Raw genomic sequence first — 22,867 nt, 5'->3', positions numbered from 1 at the left:
TAACTTTTCTGAGTATGGTTGGGTATTACTGAATGTTTTTTTTAGTAACTTTTTTGCAATTGCAGCCCCTCATAAATCTATCAAAAAGATGATGTTAGATGTATTTGGAAAGAGCAGTGTGAACCAGCCTCTTGTCAGTTAGGAGCCTACTTTTTAATTGTTTTATTTTGAAGGCTCCAAACAGATGCCAGCAATGTAGGTACTAGTGCTGTCCTCTTGCAGGAAGACAGAGAGATGGTTGATCGCCCTGTTAGCTTTGCTAAGAAGGTTAAGCCCAAACAGATCACCATTGTGAAAAAATTTATGTCCCTGTCATTTGCATTATAACACTTGTGTATTTGTGCCCTTCAGGTAATCATCTTATTATGTACTGACTACCATCCCCTTTACAAAAAGTTAACAAGTGCTGGGATAGGAGTCAGAAGTTAAATAGGTGGGCCTTGTTCCTTCAGAAGTACTATTTGGCAGTAAATAATATTGTCGGCACACCTAATGTGCTCACAGATTGTGAATCCTGCTCTTAAGAAAATTTCTCTTCCAGGAATTTTCTACTTTATGGAGGGGGGTGTTACAAACCTGCGTGTATAGTTACTTGTAAACTTAGGTAAACAACATGGTGCCCTGGGAGGTCCCAAGAGATTCCTCACACAGTCCCACATGTATCTGTGATCTCACACACCTCACACCAGGTGGCCAAATTAGCGTACATGTCACATTCCACTGCTAATCATTCTCAGGTCCCATTGCTAAGTGACCCGAGGTTAGCCACAAGGTCATGCCGGAAAAAAGTTGCCCACCCATCTTGGTTGTGTCATCAGAGATGCAGGGCTGGGCCATTAGACAGATTGGGGGCCGGACCTTGAGCCTCCTCCAGCCAATCACGTCGGGATGAGGGCTCGACAATCAGTCTTTTGACCAATCAAGAGTAACTGTGGTCATTCCTACTTATCATAGCTGTAAGCAGCTTGTCCAGGTAAGGCTGGCTGCTCCTGCCTGGCTGTCCCTTCTCATAAGAGGCCTAGATGACAGTCCAGTAGCTGATTCCTTCAGTAGTCCTATGCCCAGAAAAGGTAACGTAGGCTTTCCTTGTCTCAAGCCCCATAGCCACCACTGCCCTAGATTGTAAAATGTTATACTGTGTCATGTTAAGTTTGAGTGTAATAAGGTATCATAACTTGTCATTGTATTGTTGACTGGTTGGTAAGGTTATCTAATGTATGGATGACTCATGGTGAGGTGCCTGAGGATTGGCGGAATGCTTGCATAGTGCCATTGCACAAAGGCAAAGGGGATAAAAGTGAATGCTCAAATTACAGAAGTATAAGTTTGTTGAGTATTCCTGGTAAATTATATGGGAGGGTATTGATTGAGAGGGTAAAGGCATGTACAAAGCATCAGACTGGGAAAGAGCAGTGTGGTTTCAAAAGTGGTAAAGGATGTGTGGATCACGTGTCTGCTTTGAAGAATGTATGTGAGAAATACTTAGAAAAGCAAATGGATTTGTATGTAGCATTTATGGATCTGGAGAAGGCATATGATAGACTTGATAGAGATGCTCTGTGGAAGGTATCAAGAATATATGGTGTGGGAGGCAAGTTGTTAGAAGCAGTGAAAAGTTTCTATCGAAGATGTAAGGCATGTGTACGTGTAGGAAGAGAGGAAAGTGATTGGTTCTCAGTGAATGTAGGTTTGCGGCAGGGGTGTGTGATGTCTCCATGGTTGTTTGATTTGTTTATGGATGGGGTTGTTAGGGAGGTGAATGCAAAAGTTTTGGAAAGGGGGGCAAGTATGCAGTCTGTTGTGGATGAGAGAGCTTGGGAAGTGAGTCAGTTGTTGTTTGCTGATGATACAGCGCTGGTGGCTGATTTGTTTGCAAGGTTATTAGGTATAGTAGGGTTGAGGGACAAGTCAATTGGGAGGTAAGTTTGAATGAAGAAAAACTGGAGGAAGTGAAGTGTTTTAGATATCTGGGAGTGGATTTGGCAGCAAATGGAACCATGGAAGCGGAAGTGAATCAGAGGGTGGGGGAGTGAGTGAGAGTTCTGGGAGCATTGAAGAATGTGTGGAAGTCGAGAACATTATCTCGGAAAGCAAAAATGGGTATGTTTGAAGGAATAGTAGTTCCAACGATGTTATATGGCTGCGAGGCGAGGGCTATGGATAGAGTTGTGTAGAGGAGGGTGGATGTGCTGGAAATGAGATGTTTGAGGACAATATGTGGTGTGAGGTGGTTTAATAGAGTAAGTAATAATAGGGTAAGAGAGATGTATGGTAATAAAAAGAGTGTGGTTGAGAGAGCAGAAAAGGGTGTTTTGAAATGGTTTGGTCACATGGAGAGAATGAATGAGGAAAGATTGACCAAGAGGATAAATGTGTCAGAGGTGGAGGGAACGAGGAGAAGTGGGAGACCAAATTGGAGGTGGAAAGATGGAGTGAAAAAGATTTTGAGTGATTGGGGCCTGAACATAGAGGAGGGCGAAAGGCGTGCAAGGAATAGAGTAAATTGGAACGATGTGGTATACCGGGGCCGACGTGGGGCCGACGTGCTGTCAATGGACTGAACCAGGGCATGTGAAGCGTCTGGGGTAAACCACGGAAAGTTGTGTGGGGAATGGATGTGGAAAGGGAGCTGTGGATTTGGTGCATTATCACATGACAGCTAGAGACTGAGAGTGAACGAAAGTGGCCTTTGTTGTCTTTTCCTAGCACTACCTCGCACACATTTGGGGGAGGGGGTTGTTATTTCATGTGTGGCGCGGTGGCGATGGGAATGAATAAAGGCAGACAGTATGAATTATGTACATGTGTATATATGTATACGTCTGTGTGTGTATATATATGTATATGTTGAGATGTATAGGTATGTATATCTACGTGAGTGGATGTGTATGTTTATACATGTGTATGTGAGTGGGTTGGGTCATTCTTTCGTCTGTTTCCTTGCGCTACCTCGCTAACGCGGGAGCCAGCGACAAAGCAAAATATATAATATATATAATAAAATATATAACTTGTCATAGAATTGCTCAACCAGTATCATGTTTCATGTTTCTAAAGTCAACTTGTCATAAAGGAAAGAGATCTCCTGGTCTGAAATCTTACCTGGAACGTAGAATGTGGAATGTTGAAAGTTAATTGTTAACGAAGATATTTGTACCTCATCAATGTGCCTTTTGTTATCTTGTACTTCTCATATAGGTTTAACCCTGGTGTTTGCTTTCATCCTATAACATTAAGATAGCGTTATCCAGTGTGGGTAACACAATAAATTGACAACCCTGCTCGGACAGCAACATCAAAGTGACGTCCTTGCCATGTGTTTGTAACTACATACATATATGTATCAATGTATACATACATACACGTTTTCATACTTGCTGCCTTCATCCATTCCTGTTGCCACCCTACCACACAGGAAATAGCCCCCTCCCCTCCTACAGCGAGGTAGTGCCAGGAAGAGGCAAAAAAAGATAACATTCGCTCATAATCTCTAGCTGTCATGTGTAATGCCTGAGATAGTACCAATTTTTTTGGCCATCCCTTAAGAGTGAATGAACAGCTGGGATAATTGTGAACTGACTGCTGCAACTGGAATCTGAACTGATGCACTGAACCCTAAATGGCATGTGAATGTGTTACAGTGAGGAATACAAACAGTAACAACAGGGAGGTTCATTCAAGGCAACAGTCAAGTCAAAGATATCTGGCAATATTCAAGTCAAAGATATCTGGCAATATTCAAGTCAAAGATATCTGAAGTTTAGATGATTAAAATATTCTTTTAGGCCTTGAAATGCAGTAAAAATCATGAAAAATTCAAATCTAAGTCAAACTGTAATAACAAAAATGAGTGACTGGAATGTCATGACAGGAAGAAAATAATGGGCATGGAGGTGGGGTTGTGGTTGTGGGTTGCAGGCTAAAACAGCTTGGTTTAACTAACTCTCCTGACCCATGCTCATTCAACTCACTGCCACTTTGCTCACCCACTGAAATCTGTGGGAGTTTAATGCACACATTCCATGAAATAAATGAAAATATATGCATTTGTGAATCTGTTCATTCTGGGCCATTCTTCAGTACTGGAGAAAGTATCACTGTATAATTTATGCATATTATCAATAGAATACTATTACGTACACAACTGTAGAGAATTTTTTTTTACTATCACAGGAAACTATGTCAACAGTTGATTCTCTAAAATGTATATATGTGAATAATTCCCGATATGTTTTTAAATTTTGGATATTACAGATTTAAATATTCCATAAGCATTACATAGAAAAGAAAAAATTCTTTCAATAATATGGGAGATCTTACTGATTTTTTAGACTTACATTACATCATAACAGGTTTCTGTGCGCAAAATCCTATGTGACAAATCCACACACAACATAACTCCTCCCTCTTGGCAACTTGCTGCTGTCACATATCCTGGCCATATCTCCAACCTGTATTAAAATATGTATATATATGAAAATATTTTTTAAAGCAAACGATGTACAATATCTTAGGTATCACAGAATAACATGTGTAACATCTTTATACTATGTATATCAAGTTGGTTTGATTCAGATTACTATTAAAAAAATACAAAGAAAAAACCCAACCTTGCAGAATATTGAAATAAATCATACTTAAAATGAAACTATAATAAAACATAACTCCAAATACGCTAAGTATCACATTTGACATACATGACTTTCTCTCAACATAACAAACATCAACACAAAGGCCATAAACAAATCAAACACCTTTAGAACACTAACTGGCACCAATTTTGGACAAGGAAAAGAATCCATAACAAAGTCATCTGTTTAGCCTAACATATGAGTGTACTGCCTGGTTATCCTCCCTGTAAAAAGTTAACATAAAGATAAAAACAACAAAAATAGGACTTTCCGAACAATCACGAACTGCCAAGCAATCACAAACATTCAACATATGCACAACAAAACAAAAACACCTTCTATAAAATCATCTACACAATCAAACTATATCCGTGTGGATGTAATAAAGATGAGATGGAGACACAGGTAGTATGTTTGAGGAAAGAAACCTGTACGTTCTGCCTCTGAGTGAAACAAAGCTTAAGGGTAAAGAGGAAGAATGCTTTGGAAATGCCTTAGAAGAAAAATTCTGAATTTGCTGTGAGGGGAAATGCTAAGGGAGGTGTAGAACTACTGTTGAACCAGCAACTGTGCAAGTGTGTGAAAGTCTGAGAAAGTGAGCTCCAGACTGATATGGGGAATAATGAAAGTGGATTGCAACAGATGAGAGGCTACTAATGTCTATGCATTTGGCCGTAAGAAGAAAGATAATGACAAGTGAGTGTTTTGGGAGCAACTCAGTGAGTAAGTTAGCAGTTTTGATGTAAGAGACTGGGTAATGATGATGGGTGATTCAAATACATAGGTGACCAATGTGGCAGTTTAGGGTATAATTGGGGGAATGAGGTATCCAGTAAAGTGAACAGATATAGTGAACAGCTTATGGACTTGCGTGCTGAAAAATGGCCTTTGGTTGGGAATGCCAGGTTTAAAAAAAAAAGACATGCCTAAGTATATGTATGTGAGGAGAAACGTTGGTCAGCAGATATCACTGGATTACATACAAATTGATAGGCATGCAAAAGAGAGAATTCTGGATATGAATGTGCTGAAAAGGACAGCTGGTGTGACATATGATCAGATCATTACCTTGTGGAGGTGAGGGTGAAGATTTGAAGAGGTTTTAAGAAAAGAGGAAACAATATGGATGGGAAGAGAATGAAGAAATTAAGTGATCTTCGAAAAGAGATCTGTATGAAGAAACACTGCAACAGACTGAGTGTTGAAAGGCAAATGGTGAGAGTAAACAAAGCTAGGGTAGTGAGTGAGAAACCAGAGTATTTAGAAAAGCAGCGCTGCTATGCAAGAAATATGCATGCGGCATGCATAAAGTGTGAGATAAGCAGGTTAGAAAGGGTGGTGAGTGGTGGGATGATGAAGTGAAGTTGCTAGTGAAAGAGAAGAGAGAGGTATAGTGGCATTATTTACATGGAAGGGGTGCAAATGATTGTTTTGTATAAAAAGATAAAAGCAGCAAGAGAAGTTTCAGGGGTTGAAAAAGAGGGCAAATAAGAATTGGGGTGAGTGAATATCAACACTTAACAGAGAATTAGAAGAAATCTTTATAGGAGGTTCATAGGGAGTGGAAGACAAGAGAACAAATGAGAACATTGGAGGAGGGAGGCAAATGAGGAAGTGGTAGCAGGTAGTGATGAAGAGAAGGGATGGAGTGAGTCTTCTGAAGGACTGTTGAATATGTTTGATGATAGGGTGGCAGAAAAAGGGTGGTATGTGTGAAGTGGCAGAATCATGTAGAGTGGTTTGGTGAAAAGAGAAGGGATGATGAAAGCCTTGCATATGAAACGTGGCAAGGCGGGTGGGGAGGATGGTATTGTAGCTGAGGTGTGACTGTGTTACCAATTGGTTGCAAGGTTTTTCAATGTATGGTGAGGTGCCTGACAACAAGCAGAATGCATGTGTAGTACCACTGTGTATAGGCAAGGGGGTCAAAGGTGAGTGTTAAAATTACAGAGGTATAAGTTTGTTAAGTGTACCTGTTAAACTGTATGATAGAAATTACAAAGGTGAAGGCATGTAGAAATCATCAGACTGGGGAGGAAAAATGTAGTCTCAGAAGTCAGAGAGGATGTTTAGATCAGGTGTTTGCTTTATGAATAAAATGTAGTCTCAGAAGTGGTAGAGGATGTGTGGATCAGGTGTTTGCTTTAAGAATATGGGTGAAAAATGCTCACAGAAATGTGCAATATGATAAGGTTGACAGATATGCCTTATGGAAGATCTTAAGAATATATGGAGTGGGAAGAAAGCTGTTGTTATAAGCAATGAGAAGTTTTATCAATGGTGTAAGACATGTGTATGAGCAGGAAGAGAGGAGAATGAGTGATTCAAATTGAAGACTGGTCTGCAGCAGGGATGTGTGATGTCACCATAGCTGTTTAATCTGTTTATTGATGGAGTAGTGAGGGATGTAAATGCAAGAGTTTTGGTAAGAGGTGCAAGTATGCAGTCTGAACAGGATGAAGAGGCCTGGGAAGTGAGTCAGTTGTTGTTTGCTGATGACACATCACTGGTGACAGATTCAAGTGAGAAACTGCAATAGTTGGCAACAGTTTAGAAGAGTGTGAGAAAGGAGGAAGTTGAGAGTAAATATGAGTAAAAGCAAAATTATTAGGTTTAGAAGAGTAGGGGACAGGTTAGCTAGGGTGTTGGTTTGAATGGAGAAAATTTGGAAGAAATGAAGCATAGATGGGAGCAAATGGAACCAAGGAAGTGGGAGTGAGTCATAAGGTGGGTGACAAGGCAAAGGTTCTAGGTACACTGAAGAACAGGTAGAAAGAAGGTCAATATCTTGGTGGGTAAAAATGGGTATGTTTAAAGGTATAGTAGTCTCAACAATGTATATGGATGTTAGGAATAGGTTATATATGAAAATGACCAGAGGGGGGGGGGGGTGGAAGTGCTGGAAATGAAATGTTTGAGGACAATATGTGGTGTGAGGCAGTTTGATTGAATAAATAATAAAAGGGCAAGCTGTGGTAATGAATTAGTGTGGTTGAGAGAGCAGAAGAGGGTGTGCTTAAATGCTTTTGAAAGTGGAAAGAATGAGTGAGCAGTGACTGTAAAAGAGCATATATATGTCAGCAGAAAGAATGAGAGAGAGCGTTCAGGGGGAGGCAAGGAGAAGGGGTTGTCCAAACTGGTTATGAAAAGATAAATTGAACAAGATTTTAAGTGATTAAGTGAAAATGATTTGGTAAACAGAGAAGAGGTAGTGAAAGCTTTGCGGAAGATGAAAGCCGGCAAGGCAGCAGGTTTGGATGGTATTGCAGTGGAATTTATTAAAAAAGGGGGTGACTGTATTGTTGACTGGTTGGTAAGGTTATTTAATGTATGTATGACTCATGGTGAGGTGCCTGAGGATTGGCGGAATGCGTGCATAGTGCCATTGTACAAAGGCAAAGGGGATAAGAGTGAGTGCTCAAATTACAGAGGTATAAGTTTGTTGAGTATTCCTGGTAAATTATATGGGAGGGTATTGATTGAGAGGGTGAAGGCATGTACAGAGCATCAGATTGGGGAAGAGCAGTGTGGTTTCAGAAGTGGTAGAGGATGTGTGGATCAGGTGTTTGCTTTGAAGAATGTATGTGAGAAATACTTAGAAAAGCAAATGGATTTGTATGTAGCATTTATGGATCTGGAGAAGGCATATGATAGAGTTGATAGAGATGCTCTGTGGAAGGTATTAAGAATATATGGTGTGGGAGGAAAGTTGTTAGAAGCAGTGAAAAGTTTTTATCGAGGATGTAAGGCATGTGTACGTGTAGGAAGAGAGGAAAGTGATTGGTTCTTAGTGAATGTAGGTTTGCGGCAGGGGTGTGTGATGTCTCCATGGTTGTTTAATTTGTTTATGGATGGGGTTGTTAGGGAGGTAAATGCAAGAGTTTTGGAAAGAGGGGCAAGTATGAAGTCTGTTGGGGATGAGAGAGCTTGGGAAGTGAGTCAGTTGTTGTTCGCTGATGATACAGCGCTGGTGGCTGATTCATGTGAGAAACTGCAGAAGCTGGTGACTGAGTTTGGTAAAGTGTGTGGAAGAAGAAAGTTAAGAGTAAATGTGAATAAGAGCAAGGTTATTAGGTACAGTAGGGTTGAGGGTCAAGTCAATTGGGAGGTGAGTTTGAATGGAGAAAAACTGGAAGAAGTGAAGTGTTTTAGATATCTGGGAGTGGATCTGGCAGCGGATGGAACCATGGAAGCGGAAGTGGGTCATAGGGTGGGGAGGGGGCGAAAATTCTGGGGGCCTTGAAGAATGTGTGGAAGTCGAGAACATTATCTCGGAAAGCAAAAATGGGTATGTTTGAAGGAATAGTGGTTCCAACAATGTTGTATGGTTGCGAGGCGTGGGCTATGGATAGAGTTGTGCGCAGGAGGATGGATGTGCTGGAAATGAGATGTTTGAGGACAATGTGTGGTGTGAGGTGGTTTGATCGAGTGAGTAACGTAAGGGTAAGAGAGATGTGTGGAAATAAAAAGAGCGTGGTTGAGAGAGCAGAAGAGGGTGTTTTGAAGTGGTTTGGGCACATGGAGAGGATGAGTGAGGAAAGATTGACCAAGAGGATATATGTGTCGGAGGTGGAGGGAGCAAGGAGAAGAGGGAGACCAAATTGGACGTGGAAAGATGGAGTGAAAAAGATTTTGTGTGATCGGGGCCTGAACATGCAGGAGGGTGAAAGGAGGGCAAGGAATAGAGTGAATTGGAGCGATGTGGTATACCGGGGTTGACGTGCTGTCAGTGGATTGAATCAAGGCATGTGAAGCGTCTGGGGTAAACCATGGAAAGCTGTGTAGGTATGTATATTTGCGTGTGTGGACGTATGTATATACATGTATATGGGGGGGGGTTGGGCCATTTCTTTCGTCTGTTTCCTTGCGCTACCTCGCAAACGCGGGAGACAGCGACAAAGTATAAAAAAAAAAAAAAAAAAAAAAAAAATTTAAGTGATCATGTCCTGAACATACATGAGGGTGAAAGGCTTGCATGGGACAGAGTGAAATGGAATTATGTGGTACAGAGGTTAATGAAGTCTGACCCAGTGCATGTGAAGCTGCCAGCAGAAACCATGGATGAGTCTGCAGGGCCTGGTGGTAGATGGGGGCTGTATTTTTGGTGCATTGTAAATGATAGCTATAGAATGCATGCAAATGAATGCGGCCTTTCTTCATCAGTTCCTATCACTACCTCGCTAAAGAGGGAAATGGCAATCATATATGAAAATAAAAAATTTTGTGTATATAAGGTGAATGAGTTTGGAAGGGTATGTGAAAGGAGGAAGTTGTGAGTAAATGTAAATATAAGCAAGGTTACTATGTTTATCAGGTCAGAGGGACAGGTTAGTTGGGGTGAGTGTCAATGGGGAAAATTTGGAGGAAGTGAAGTGTTTTAGATACCTGGGAGAAGAACCATAGATACAGAAGTGAGTAACAAGGTGGGATGTGGGGGAGAAAGTTCTGGGAGCACAGTGAAATGTATGGAAAGAGAGGTCTTTACATGAAAGGGCAAACATAGATATGTTTGAAGGTATCATATTTTCAATGATGTGAGGCATGGTGCATAGATGAGGATGTGTGGAAGAGGGTAGATGTGTTGGAAATGAAGTGTCAGAGGTCAATACATGGTGTTGGTTTGTTTGAACAAGTTAGTAAATAAGGGTAAGAAAGACTTTTGGTAATACAAACAGTATGGTTAAGAAAGCTGAATACAGTGTGCTGAAACAGTTTTCAATATATGAGGAAAATGAGGGAGCAAATATTGACCAAGAGGATATATGCATCAAAAAAAATGAGACAAGAATCTGTTAAAGGAAGGATAGAGTGAAAAAGTATTTGCGTGATCAGGGCCTCAACATGAAGAAAGGTGAAAGGAATGCAAGGGGCAGAGTGAATTAGAATAATGTAGTGTACAGGAGTCAACATGCTATTAGTAGACTAAGCGAGGGTATGTGAACTGGCTATGGGAAACCATTTGAAATTCTGTGATGGCAAATTGTGGAGAGGGAGCTACACTTTCGATTCATTCCACATGACAACTAGAGAATGGATGTGAATAAATATGGCCTTACCTGTTTCTGTAATAACCTCGCCATTGCAAGAAATGGAAAAAATAACAAAATTATTCACACACACGCATACCGGGTTATAGTGATGGGTGATTTGAATGCAAAGGTGAATAATGTGGCAGTTGAGGGAATAATTGGTATACATGGGGTGTTCAGTGTTGTAAATGGAAGTGGTGAAGAGCTTGTAGATTTATGTACTGAAAAAGGACTGGTGATTGGGAATACCTGGTTTAAAAAGAGAGATATACATAAGTATACGTATGTAAGAGAAAAACTGGAGGAAGTGAAGTGTTTTAGATATCTGGGAGTGGATCTGGCAGCGGATGGAACCATGGAAGCGGAAGTGGATCATAGGGTGGGGGAGGGGGCGAAAATCTGGGGGCCTTGAAGAATGTGTGGAAGTCGAGAACATTATCTCGGAAAGCAAAAATGGGTATGTTTGAAGGAATAGTGGTTCCAACAATGTTGTATGGTTGCGAGGCGTGGGCTATGGATAGAGTTGTGCGCAGGAGGATGGATGTGCTGGAAATGAGATGTTTGAGGACAATGTGTGGTGTGAGGTGGTTTGATCGAGTGAGTAACGTAAGGGTAAGAGAGATGTGTGGAAAAAAAAGAGCGTGGTTGAGAGAGCAGAAGAGGGTGTTTTGAAGTGGTTTGGGCACATGGAGAGGATGAGTGAGGAAAGATTGACCAAGAGGATATATGTGTCGGAGGTGGAGGGAACAAGGAGAAGAGGGAGACCAAATTGGACGTGGAAAGATGGAGTGAAAAAGATTTTGTGTGATCGGGGCCTGAACATGCAGGAGGGTGAAAGGAGGGCAAGGAATAGAGTGAGTTGGAGCGATGTGGTATACCGGGGTTGACGTGCTGTCAGTGGATTGAAGCAGGGCATGTGAAGCGTCTGGGGTAAACCGTGGAAGGCTGTGTAGGTATGTATATTTGCGTGTGTGGACGTATGTATATACATGTGTATGGGGGGGTTGGGCCATTTCTTTCGTCTGTTTCCTTGCGCTACCTCGCAAACGTGGGAGACAGCGACAAAGTATAATAATAATAATAATAATGTAAGTACGAGAGATGGCCAGAGAGCTTTATTGAATTACGTGTTCATTGATACGCACGTGAAAGAGAGACTTCTGGATGTAATGTTCTGAGAGGTGCAACTCTGGGGATGTCTGATCATTATCTTGTGGAGGCGAAGGTGAAGATTTGTAGAGGCTGTCAAAAAAAGAAGAGAGAATGTTGGGGTGAAGAGAGTAGTGGGAGTATGTGAGCTTGGGAAGGAGACTTGTGTGATGAAGTACCAGGAGGGACTGAGTACAAAATGGAAAAAGGTGAGAACAAGGGACGTAAGGGGAGTGGGGGAGGAATGGTATGTGTTTAGGGAGGCAGTTATGGCTTGCGCAAAAGATGCTTGTGGCATGAGAAGTGTGGGAGGTGGGCAGATTAGAAAGGGTAGTGAGTGGTGGGATGAAGAAGTAAGATTATTAGTGAAAGAGAAGACAGAGACATTGGGATAATTTTTACAAGGAAATAATGCAAATGACTGGGAGATGTATAAAAGAAAGAGGCAAGAGGTCAAGAGAAAGGTGCAAGGGGTGAAAAAGAGGGCAAATGAGAGTTGGGGAGAGAGAGTATCACTAAATTTTAGAGAGAATAAAAAGATGTTTTGGAAGGAGGTAAATAAGGTGCGTAAGACAAGGAAACAAATGGGAACTTCAGTGAAGGGGGCTAACGGGGAGGAGGTAACAAGTAGTGGAGATGTGAGGAGTGTGATGGAGTGAGTATTTTGAAGGTTTTTTGAATGTGTTTGATGATAGAGTGGCAAATATAGGGTGTTTCAGTCAAGGTGGTGTGCAAAGTGAGAGGGTTGGGGAGAATGATTTGGTAAACAGAGAAGAGGTAGTAAAAGCTTTGCGGAAGATGAAAGACGGCAAGGCAGTGGGTTTATATAGTATTGCAGTGGAATTTATTAAAAAAGGGGGTGATCGTATTGATGATTGGTTGGTAAGGTTATCTAAAGTATGTATGACTCATGGTGAGGTGCCTGAGGATTGGCAGAATGCTTGCATAGTGCCATTGTACAAAAGCAAAGGGGATAAAAGTGAGTGTTCAAATTACAGAGGTATGCTTTTGTTAATTATTCCTGGGAAATTATATGGGAGGGAATTGATTGAGAGGGTGAAGGCATGTACAGAGCATCAGATTGGGGAAGAGCAGTGTGGTTTCAGAAGTGGTAGAGGATGTGTGGATCAGGTGCTTGCGTTGAAGAATGTATGAGAAATGCTTAGAAAAACAAATGGATTTGTATGTAGCATCTATGGATCTGGAGAAGGCATATGATACAGTTGATAGAGATGCTCTGTGGAAGGTATTAAGAATATATGGTGTGGGGGGGCAAGTTGTTAGAAGCAGTGAAAAGTTTTTATCGAGATTGTAAGGCTTGTGTATGTGTAGGAAGAAAGTGATTGGTTCTCAGTGAATGTAGGTTTGTGGCAGGGGTGTGTGATGTCTCCATGGTTGTTTAATTTGTTTATGGATGGGGTTATAAGGGAGGTGAATGCAAGAGATTTGGAAAGATAGGAAAGTATGCAGTCTATTATGGATTAGAGAGCTTGGGAAGCGAGTCAGTTGTTCACTGTTGATACAGCGCTGGTGGCTGATTCATGTGAGAAACTGGAGAAGCTGGTGACTGAGTTTGGTAAAGTGTGTGAAAGAAGAAAGCTGAGAGTAAATGTGAATAAGAGCAAAGTTATTAGGTACAGTAGGGTTAAGGGACAAGTCAACTGGGAGGTAAGTTTGAATGGAGAAAAACTGGAGGAAGTAAAGTGTTTTAAGATATCTGGGAGTGGATTTGGCAGCGGATGGAACCATGGAGCGGAAGTGAATCATAGGGTGGGGGAGGGAGCGAAAGGTCTGGGAGGGTTGAAGAATGTGTGGAAGTCAAGAACATTATCTTGAAAAGCAAAAATGGGTATGTCTGAAGGAATAGTGGTTCCAACAATGATAAACGGTTGCGAGGCATAGGCTATAGATAGAGTTGTGCGGAGGAGGGTGGATGTGCTGGAAATGAGATGTTTGAGGACAATATGTGGTGCGAGGTGGTTTGATCGAGTGAGCAATGAAAGGGTAAGAGAGATGTGTGGTAATAAAAAGAGTGTGGTTGAGAGAACAGAAGAGGGTGTTTTGAAATGGTTTGGTCACATGGAGAGAATTAGTGAGGAAAGATTGACAAAGAGGATATATGTGTCAGAGGTGGAGGGAACAAAGAGAAGTGGGAGACCAAATCAGAGGTGGAAAGATGGAGTGAAAAAGATTTTGAGTGATCAGGGCCTGAACATGCAGGAGGGTGAAAGGCATGCAAGGAATAGAGTGAACTGGAACAATGTGGTATACCGGGGTCAACGTGCTGTCAATGGATTGAACCAGGGCATGTGAAGTGTCTGGGGTAAACCATGGAAAGTTCTGTGGGGCCTGGATGTGGAAAGGGAGCTGTGGTTTCGATGCATTATACATGACAGCTAAAGACTGAGTATGAATGAATGTGGCCTTTGTTGTCTTTTCCTAGCGCTACATCGCCCACATGCGGGGGGGAGGGGGTTGTTATTTCATGTGTGGCTTTTCTAAGTAATTCTCGCATACATTTTTCAAAGCAAACACCTGATCCTTTTCAAAGCAAACACCTGATCCACACATCCTCTACCACTTCTGAAACCACACTGCTCTTCCCCAATCTGATGCTCTGTACATGCCTTCACCCTCTCAATCTATACCCTCCTACTCAATTTCCCAGGAATACTCAACAAACTTATATGGGTGCGTAATTTGAGCACTCACTTTTATCCCCTTTGTATTTGTACAATGGCACTATGCAAGCATTCCTCCAATCCGCAGGCACCCCACCATGAGTCATACATACTTTATATAACCTTACCAACCAGTCAACAACACAGTCACCCCCTTTTTTAATAAATTCCAGTGCAATACCATCCAAACCCGATGCCTTGCCGGCTTTCATCTTCTGCAAAGCTTTTACTACCTCCTCTCTGTTTACCAAATCATTCTCCCTAACCCTTTCACTTTGCACACCACCTCAACCAAAAGACCCTATATCTGCCACTCTATCATCAAACACACTCAACAAACCTTCAAAATATTCATTCCATCTCCTTCTCACATCACCACTACTTGTTATCACCTCCCAATTAGCCCCCTTCACTGATGTTCCCATTTGTTCCCTTGTCTTATGCACTTTATTTACCTCCTTCCAAAACAACTTTTTATCCTCCCTAAAATTTAATGATACTCTCTCACCCCAACTATCATTTGCCCTCTTCTTCACCTCTTGCACCTTTCTCGTGACCTTCTGCCTCTTTCTTTTATACATCTCCCAGTCATTTGCATTATTTCCCTGCAAAAATTGTCCAAATGCCTCTCTCTTCCCTTTCACTTAATAATCGTACTTCTTCATCCCACCACTCACTACGCTTTCTAATCTGCCCACCTCCCACGCTTCTCATGCCACAAGCATCTTTTGCACCAGCCATCACTGCTTCCCTAAATACATCCCATTCCCCCCCCCCAACTCTCCTTACGTCATTTGCTCTCACCTTATTACATTCTGCACAAGTCTCCTTCCCAAGCTCACTTACTCTCACCACTCTCTTAACCCCAACATTCTCTCTTCTTTTCTGAAAACCTCTACAAATCTTCACTTTCGCCTCCACAAGATAATGATCAGACATCCCTCCAGTTGCACCTCTCAGCACATTAACATCCAAAAGTCTCCCTTTTGTGCACCTATCAACACATAATCCAATGACGCTCTCAGGCCATCTCTCCTACTTACATATGTATACTTATGTATATCTCTCTTTTTAAACCAGGTATTCCTAATCACCAGTCCTTTTCCAGCACACAAATCTACAAGCTCTTCACCATTTCCATTTACAATACTGAACACCCCATGTACACCAATTATTCCCTCAACCGCCAAATTACTCACCCAAGTATTCAAATCACCAATCACTATAACCCAGTCTCATGCATCAAAACTACTAACATATTCACTCAGCTGCTCCCAAAACATTTGCCTCTCATGATCTTTCTTTTCATGCCCAGGTGCATATGCACCAATAATCACCTACCTCTCTCCATCCACTTTCAGTTTTACCCATATCAATCTAGAGTTTACTTTCTTACACTCGATGACATACTCCCACCACTACTGTTTCAGGAGTAGTGCTACTCCTTCTCTTGCTCTTGTCCTCTCAGCAACCCCTGACTTTACTCCCAAAACATTCCCAAACCATTCTTCCCCTTTACCCTTAAGCTTCGTTTCACTCAGAGCCAAAACATCCAGGTTCCTTTCCTCAAACATATTACCTATCTCTCATTTTTTCACATCTTTAGACCCCAATCTGAGCCTTCGAGGAGGATGAGCACTCCCTGCATGACTCCTTCTTCTGTTTCCCCATTTAGAAAGTTATACAAGGAGGGGTGGGATTGTAGCCCCCCGCTCTTGTCCCGTTTAGTTGCCTTCTACGACACACGAGGATTACATGGGAAGTATTCTTTCTCCACTATCCTCAGGGATATATATATATATATATATATATATATATATATATATATATATATATTTTATTCTATTATTTTATTTTGCTTTGTCGCTGTCTTCCACGTTAGCGAGATGGCGCAAGCAAACAGACGAAAGAATGGCCCAACCCATCCACATACACATGTATATACATACACATCCACACACGCAATATATACATACCTATACATCTCAACGTATACATACATATACACACACAGACATATACATTTATACACATGCACATAATTCATACTGTCTGCCTTTATTCATTCCCATCGCCACCCTGCCACACATGAAAATAACCACCCCCCCTCCTGACAAATGTGCGCAAGGTAGCCCTAGGAAAACACAACAAAGACCACTTTCGTTAGCATTCAGTCTCTAGCTGTCATGTAATAATGCACTGAAACCACAGCTCCCTTTCCACATCCAGGCCCCACAGAACTTTCCATTGTTTACCCCAGACACTTCACATGCCCTAGTTCAATCCACTGACAGCACATCGACCCCGGTATACCACATCGTTCCAATTCACTCTATTCCTTGCATGCCTTTCACCCTCCTGCATGTTCAGGCCCCGATCACTCAAAATCTTTTTCACTCCATCTTTCCACCTCCAGTCTGGTTTCCCACTTCTCCTCATTCCCTCCACCTCTGACACATATATCCTCTTAGTCAATCTTTCCTAACTCATTCTCTCCATGTGACCAAACCATTTCAAAACACCCTCTTCTGCTCTCTCAACCACACCTTTTATTACCACACATCTCTCTTACCCTACCATTACTTACTCGATCAAACCACCTCACACCACATATTGTCCTCAAACATCTCATTGCCAGCACATCCACCCTCCTCGCACAACTCTGTGCATAGCCCACGCCTCGCAACCATATAACATTGTTGGAACCACCATTCCGTCAAACATACCCATTTTTGCTTTTCGAGATATTGTTCTTGACTTCCACACATTCTTCAATGCTCCCAGAACATCGTCCCCTCCACTACCCTATGATTCACTTCCGCTTCCTTGGTTCCATCCGCTGCCAAAGCCACTCCCAAATATCTAAAACACTTTACTTCCTCCAGTCTTTTTCCATTCACACTTACCTCTCAATTGACTTGTCCCTCAACCCTACTGTACCTAATAACCCTGCTTTTATTCACATTTACTCTCATCTTTCTTCTTTCACACACTTAACCAAACTCAGCCACCAGGTTCTGCAGTTTCTTACACAAATCAGCCACCAGCGCTGTATCATCAGCAAACTACAACTGACTCACTTCCCAAGCTCTCTCATCCACAACAGACTGCATACTTGCTACTCTTTCCAAAACTCTTGCATTCACCTCTCTAACAACCCCATCCATAAACAGATTAAGCAACCATGGCGACATCACACACCCCTGCCACAAACCTACATTCACTGAGAACCAATCACTTTCCTCACTTCCTACACGTACACATGCCTTACATCCTCGATAAAAAATTTTCACTGTGTCTAACAACTTGCCTCCCACACCATATATTCTTAATACCTTCCACAGAGCATCTCTATCAACTCTATCATATGCCTTCTCTACATCCATAAATGCTACACACAAATCCATTTGCTTTTCTAAGTATTTCTCACATACATTCTTCAAAGCAAACACCTGATCCACACATCCTCTACCACTTCTGAAACCACACTGCTATTCCCCAATCTGATGCTCTGTACATACCTTCACCCTCTCAACAATACCCTCCCATATAATTTCCCAGGAATACTTAACAAACTTATACCTTTGTAATTTGAGCACTCACTTTTATCCCCTTTGCCTTTGTACAATGGCACTATGCAAGCATTCCGCCAATCCTCAGGCACCTCACCATGAGTCATACATACATTAAATAACCTTACCAACTAATTGACTCCCAATACAGTCAACAATGACTCAACAATACAGTCACCCCCTTTTTTAACAAATGCCACTGCAGTACCGTCCAAACCCGCTGCCTTGCCGGCTTTCATCTTCCGCAAAGCTTTTACTACCTCTTCTCTGTTTACCAAATCATTTTCCCTAACCCTCTCACTTTGCACACCAAGTCAACCAAAACAACCTACATCTGCCACTCTATCATCAAACACATTCAACAAACCTTCAAAATACTCACTCCATCTCCTTCTCACATCACCACTACTTGTTATCACCTCCCCACTTGCCCCTTTCACTGAAGTTCCTATTTGTTCCCTTGTCTTACGCACTTTATTTACCTCCTTCCAAAACATCTTTTTATTCTCCCTAAAATTTGATGATACTCTCTCATCCCAACTCTTATATGCCCTCTTTTTCACCTCTTGCACCTTTCTCTTGACCTCCTGCCTCTTTCTTTTATACATCTCCCACTCACTTGCATTGTTTCCCTGCATAAACGTCCAAATGCCTCTCTCTTCTCTTTCACTAATACTCTTACTTCTTCATCCCACCACTCACTACCCTTTCTACGCTGCCCACCTCCCACACTTCTCATGCCACAAGCATCTTTTGCGCAAGCCATCACTGCTTCCCTAAATATATCCCAATCCTCCCCCACTCCCCTTACGTCCTTTGTTCTCACCTTTTTCCATTCTGTTCTCAGTCTCTCCTGGTACTTCCTCACACAAGTCTCCTTCCCAAGTTCACTTACTCTCACCACTCTTTTCACCTCAACATTCCCTCTTCCTTTCTGAAAACCTCTACAAATCTTCACCGTCATCTTCACAAGATAATGATCAGACATCCCTCCAGTTGCACCTCTCAGCACATTAACATCCAAAAGTCCCTCTTTCGTGTGTCTATCAATTAACATGTAATCCAATAACGCTCTCTGGCCATCTCTCCTACTTACATACGTATACTTATGTATATCTCTCTTTTTAATCCAGGTATTCCCAATCACCAGTCTTTTTTCAGCAGATAAATCTACAAGCTCTTCACCATTTCCATTTACAACACTGAACACCCCATGTACACCAATCATTCCCTCAACTGCCACATTACTCACCTTTGCATTCAAATCACCCATCACTACAACCCGGTCTCGTGCAGCAAAACTACTAACACACTCACTCAGCTGCTCCCAAAACACTTGCCTCTCATGATCTTTCTTCTCATGCCCAGGTGCATATGCACCAATAATCACCCATCTCTCTCCATCCACTTTCAGTTTTACTCCTTCCCTTGCTCTTTTCCTCTCACTAACCCCTGACTTTACTACCAAGACATTCCCAAACCACAGGTAGGATGTTTGAGGAAAGGAACCTGGATGTTTTGGCTCTGAGTGAAATGAAGCTGAAAGGTAAAGTGGAAGAGTGGTTTGGGAATGTTTTGGGAGTAAAGTCAGGGGTTGCTGAGAGGACAAGAGCAAAGGAAGGAGTAGCACTACTGAAGCAAGAGTTGTGGGAGTATGTGATAGAGTGTAAGAAAGTAAACTCTAGATTGATATGGGTAAAACTGAAAGTGGATGGAAAGAGATAGGTGATTACTGGTGCCTAGGCACCTGGTCACAAGAAGAAAGATCATGAGGCAAGTGTTTTGGTAGCAGCTGAGTGAGTGTGTTAGCAGCTTTGATGCACGAGACCGGGTTATAGTGATGGGTGATTTTCATAAAAAGGTGAGTAATGTGGCAGTTGAGGGTATAATTGGTATACATGGGGTGTTCAGTGTTGTAAGTGGAAATGGTGAAGAGCTTGTAGATTTATGTTCTGAAAAAGGACTGGTGATTGGGAATACCTGGTTTAAAAAGAGAGATATACATAATTATACGCATGTAAGTAGGAGAGATGGCCAGAGAGCGTTATTGGATTATGTGCTAATTGATTGGCGCGTGAAAGAAAGACTTTTAGATGTTAATGTGCTAAGAGGGGCAGCTGGGGGATGTCTGATCATTATCTTGTGGAGGCGAAGGTGAAGATATGTAAAGGTTTTCAGGAAAGAAGAGAATGTTGGGGTGAAGAGAGTGGTGAAAGTGAGCTTAGAAAGGAGACTTATGTGAGGAATTACCAGGAGAGATTGAGTGAAGAATGGAAAAAAGGGGAGAGCAAATGACATATGGGGAGTGGGAGAGGAATGGGATGTATTCAGGGAAGCAGTGATGGCTTGCAGAAAATATGCTTGTGGCATGAGTAAGGTGGAAGGTGGGCAGATTTGAAAGAGTAGTGAGTGGTGGATGAAGAAGTAAGATTGTTAGTGAAAGAGACGAGGGAAGCTTTTGGACAATTTTTGCAGGGACATAGTGGAAATGATTGGGAGATGTATAAAAGAAATAGGCAGGAGGTCAAGAGAAAGGTGCAAGAGGTGAAAAAGAGTGCAAATGAGAGTTGGGATGAGAGAGTATCATTGAATTTCAGGGAAAATGAAAAGATGTTTTGGGAGGAGGTAAATAAAGTGCGTTAGTCAAGAGAACAAATGGAAACATCGGTGAAGGGGGTAAATGGGAAGGTAATAACAAGTAGTGGTGAAGTGAGAGGGAGATGGAGGGAGTATTTCGAAGGTTTGTTGAATGTGTTTGATGATAGAGTGGTAGATATATGGTGTTTTGGCCGAGGTGGTGTGCGAAGTGAGAGGGTTAGGGAGAATGATTTGGTAAACAGAGAAGAGGTAGTGAAAGCTTTGCGAAAGATGAAAGCTGGCAAGGTGGCAGGTTTGGATGGTATTGCTGTGGAATTTATAAAAAAAGGGGTGACTGTGTTGTTGAGGATATTCTATGTATGGTTCATGGTGAAGTGCCTGAGGATTGGCGGAATGCATGTATAGTACCACTGTACAAGGGCAAAGGGGATAAAGGTGAGTGTTCAAATTACAGAAGTATAAGTTTGTTGAGTATTCCTGGGAAATCATATGGGAGGGTATTGATCAAGAGGGGTCAAAGCATGTACAGAGGATCAGATTGGGGAAGACCAGTGTGGTTTCAGAAGTGGTACAGGATGTAAGGATCAGGTGTTTGCTTTGAAGAATGTATGTGAGAAATACTTAGAAAAGCAGATGCATTTGTACGTAGCATTTATGGATCTGAAGAAGGCATATGATAGAGTTGATAGAGATGTTCTGTGGAAGGTATTAAAGAGTATATGGTGTGGGAGGTAAGTTGCTAGATGCAGTAAAGAGTTTTTATCGAGGATGTAAAGCATAAGTACAAGTAGGAAAAGAGGAAAGTGAGTGGTTTCCAGTGAACGTCAGTTTGCGGCATGGGTGAGTGATGTCTTCATGGTTGTTTAATTTGTTTTTGGATGGAACTGTCAAGGAGGTGAATGCAAGAGCTTTGGAGAGAGGGGCAAGTATGTAGTCTGTTGTGGGTGAGAGTGCTTGGGAAGTGAGTCAGTTGTTGTTCGCTGATGATGCAGCGCTGGTGGCTGATTCATGTGAGAAACTGCAGAAGCTGGTGACTGAGTTTGGTAAAGTGTGTGAAAGGAGAAAGCTGAGAGTAAATGTGAATAAGAGCAACATTATTACGTTCAGTAGGATTGTGGGACCAGTCAATTGGGAGGTAACTTTGAATGGAGAGAAACTGGAGGAAGTGAAGTGTTTTAGATATCTGGAAGTAGATTTGGCAGCAAATGGAACCATGGAAGCAGAAGTGAGTGAGAGGGTGGGGGAGGGGGCAAAGGTTCTAGTAGCGTTGAAGAATGTGTGGAAGGTGAGAACGTTATCTCAGAGAGCAAAAATGGGTATGTTTGATGGAATTGTGGTTCCAACAATGTTATATGGTTCTGAGGCATGGGTGATAGATGGGGTTGTGTGGAGGAGGGTGGATATGTTGGAAATGAGATGTTTGAGGACAATATGTGGTGTGAGGTGGTTTGATTAAGTAATGAAAGGGTAAGAGAGATGTGTGGAAATAAAAAGAGTGTGGTTGAGAGAGCAGAAGAGGGTGTATTGAAATGGATTGGTCACATGGAGAGAATGAGTGAGGAAAGATTGACCAACAGGATATATGTGTCAGAGGTGGAGGGAACAAGAAGTGGGAGACCAAATTGGAGGTGGAAAGATGGAGTGAAAAAGATTTTGAGCAATCGGGGCCTGAAACATGCTGAAGGGTGAAAGGTGTGCAAGGAATTGAGAGAATTGGAACGATGTGGTATACCAGGGTTGACGTGCTATCAATAGATAGAACCAGGGCATGTGAAGCGTCTGGGGTAAACCATGCAAAGTTTTGTGGGGCCTGGAAGTGGAAAGGGAGCAGTGGTTTCGGTGGATTATACATGACAGCTAGAGACTGAGTGTGAATGAATGTGGCCTTTATTTTCCTTTCCTAGCACTACTATGTGCACGTTTGGAGGGATGGGGGTGTCATTTTAGGTGTGGTGGGGTGGTGACAGAAATGAATACAAGCAGCAAGTATGAAGTATGTACAGGTGTATAAATGTATGTGTCTGTGTATGTATATGTACTTATATGTTGAAATGTATAGGTATGTATACGTGCATGCGTGTATATATATACATGTGTATGTAGGTGGGTTAGGCCATTCTTTCGTCTGTTTCCTTCCACTACCTTACTAACGCGGGAGACAGCGACAAAGTATAATAAATCAATATAAATAAAGCTGAAATTGGATG

The 22,867-nt window shown here is 41.9% G+C and overlaps 1 protein-coding gene across 1 annotated transcript in view; it reads right to left on the bottom strand.

The window, feature by feature from the left end:
* LOC139766182 (piwi-like protein Ago3) overlaps positions 1-22,867 on the bottom strand; it is a 471,290-nt gene that overhangs the window by 281,697 nt on the left and 166,726 nt on the right. Inside the window, exon 8 of the mRNA XM_071694451.1 lies at positions 4,338-4,451. Within this exon, the coding sequence (XP_071550552.1) occupies positions 4,338-4,451 (114 nt within the window). The remainder of the gene's footprint in view (positions 1-4,337; positions 4,452-22,867) is intronic.

This window comes from Panulirus ornatus, chromosome 57, assembly GCF_036320965.1.
Source record: "Panulirus ornatus isolate Po-2019 chromosome 57, ASM3632096v1, whole genome shotgun sequence".
NCBI lineage: Eukaryota > Metazoa > Arthropoda > Malacostraca > Decapoda > Palinuridae > Panulirus > Panulirus ornatus.
Note: the sequence above shows the minus strand (reverse complement) of the source record. Positions and strands in the feature narration are given on the sequence as shown.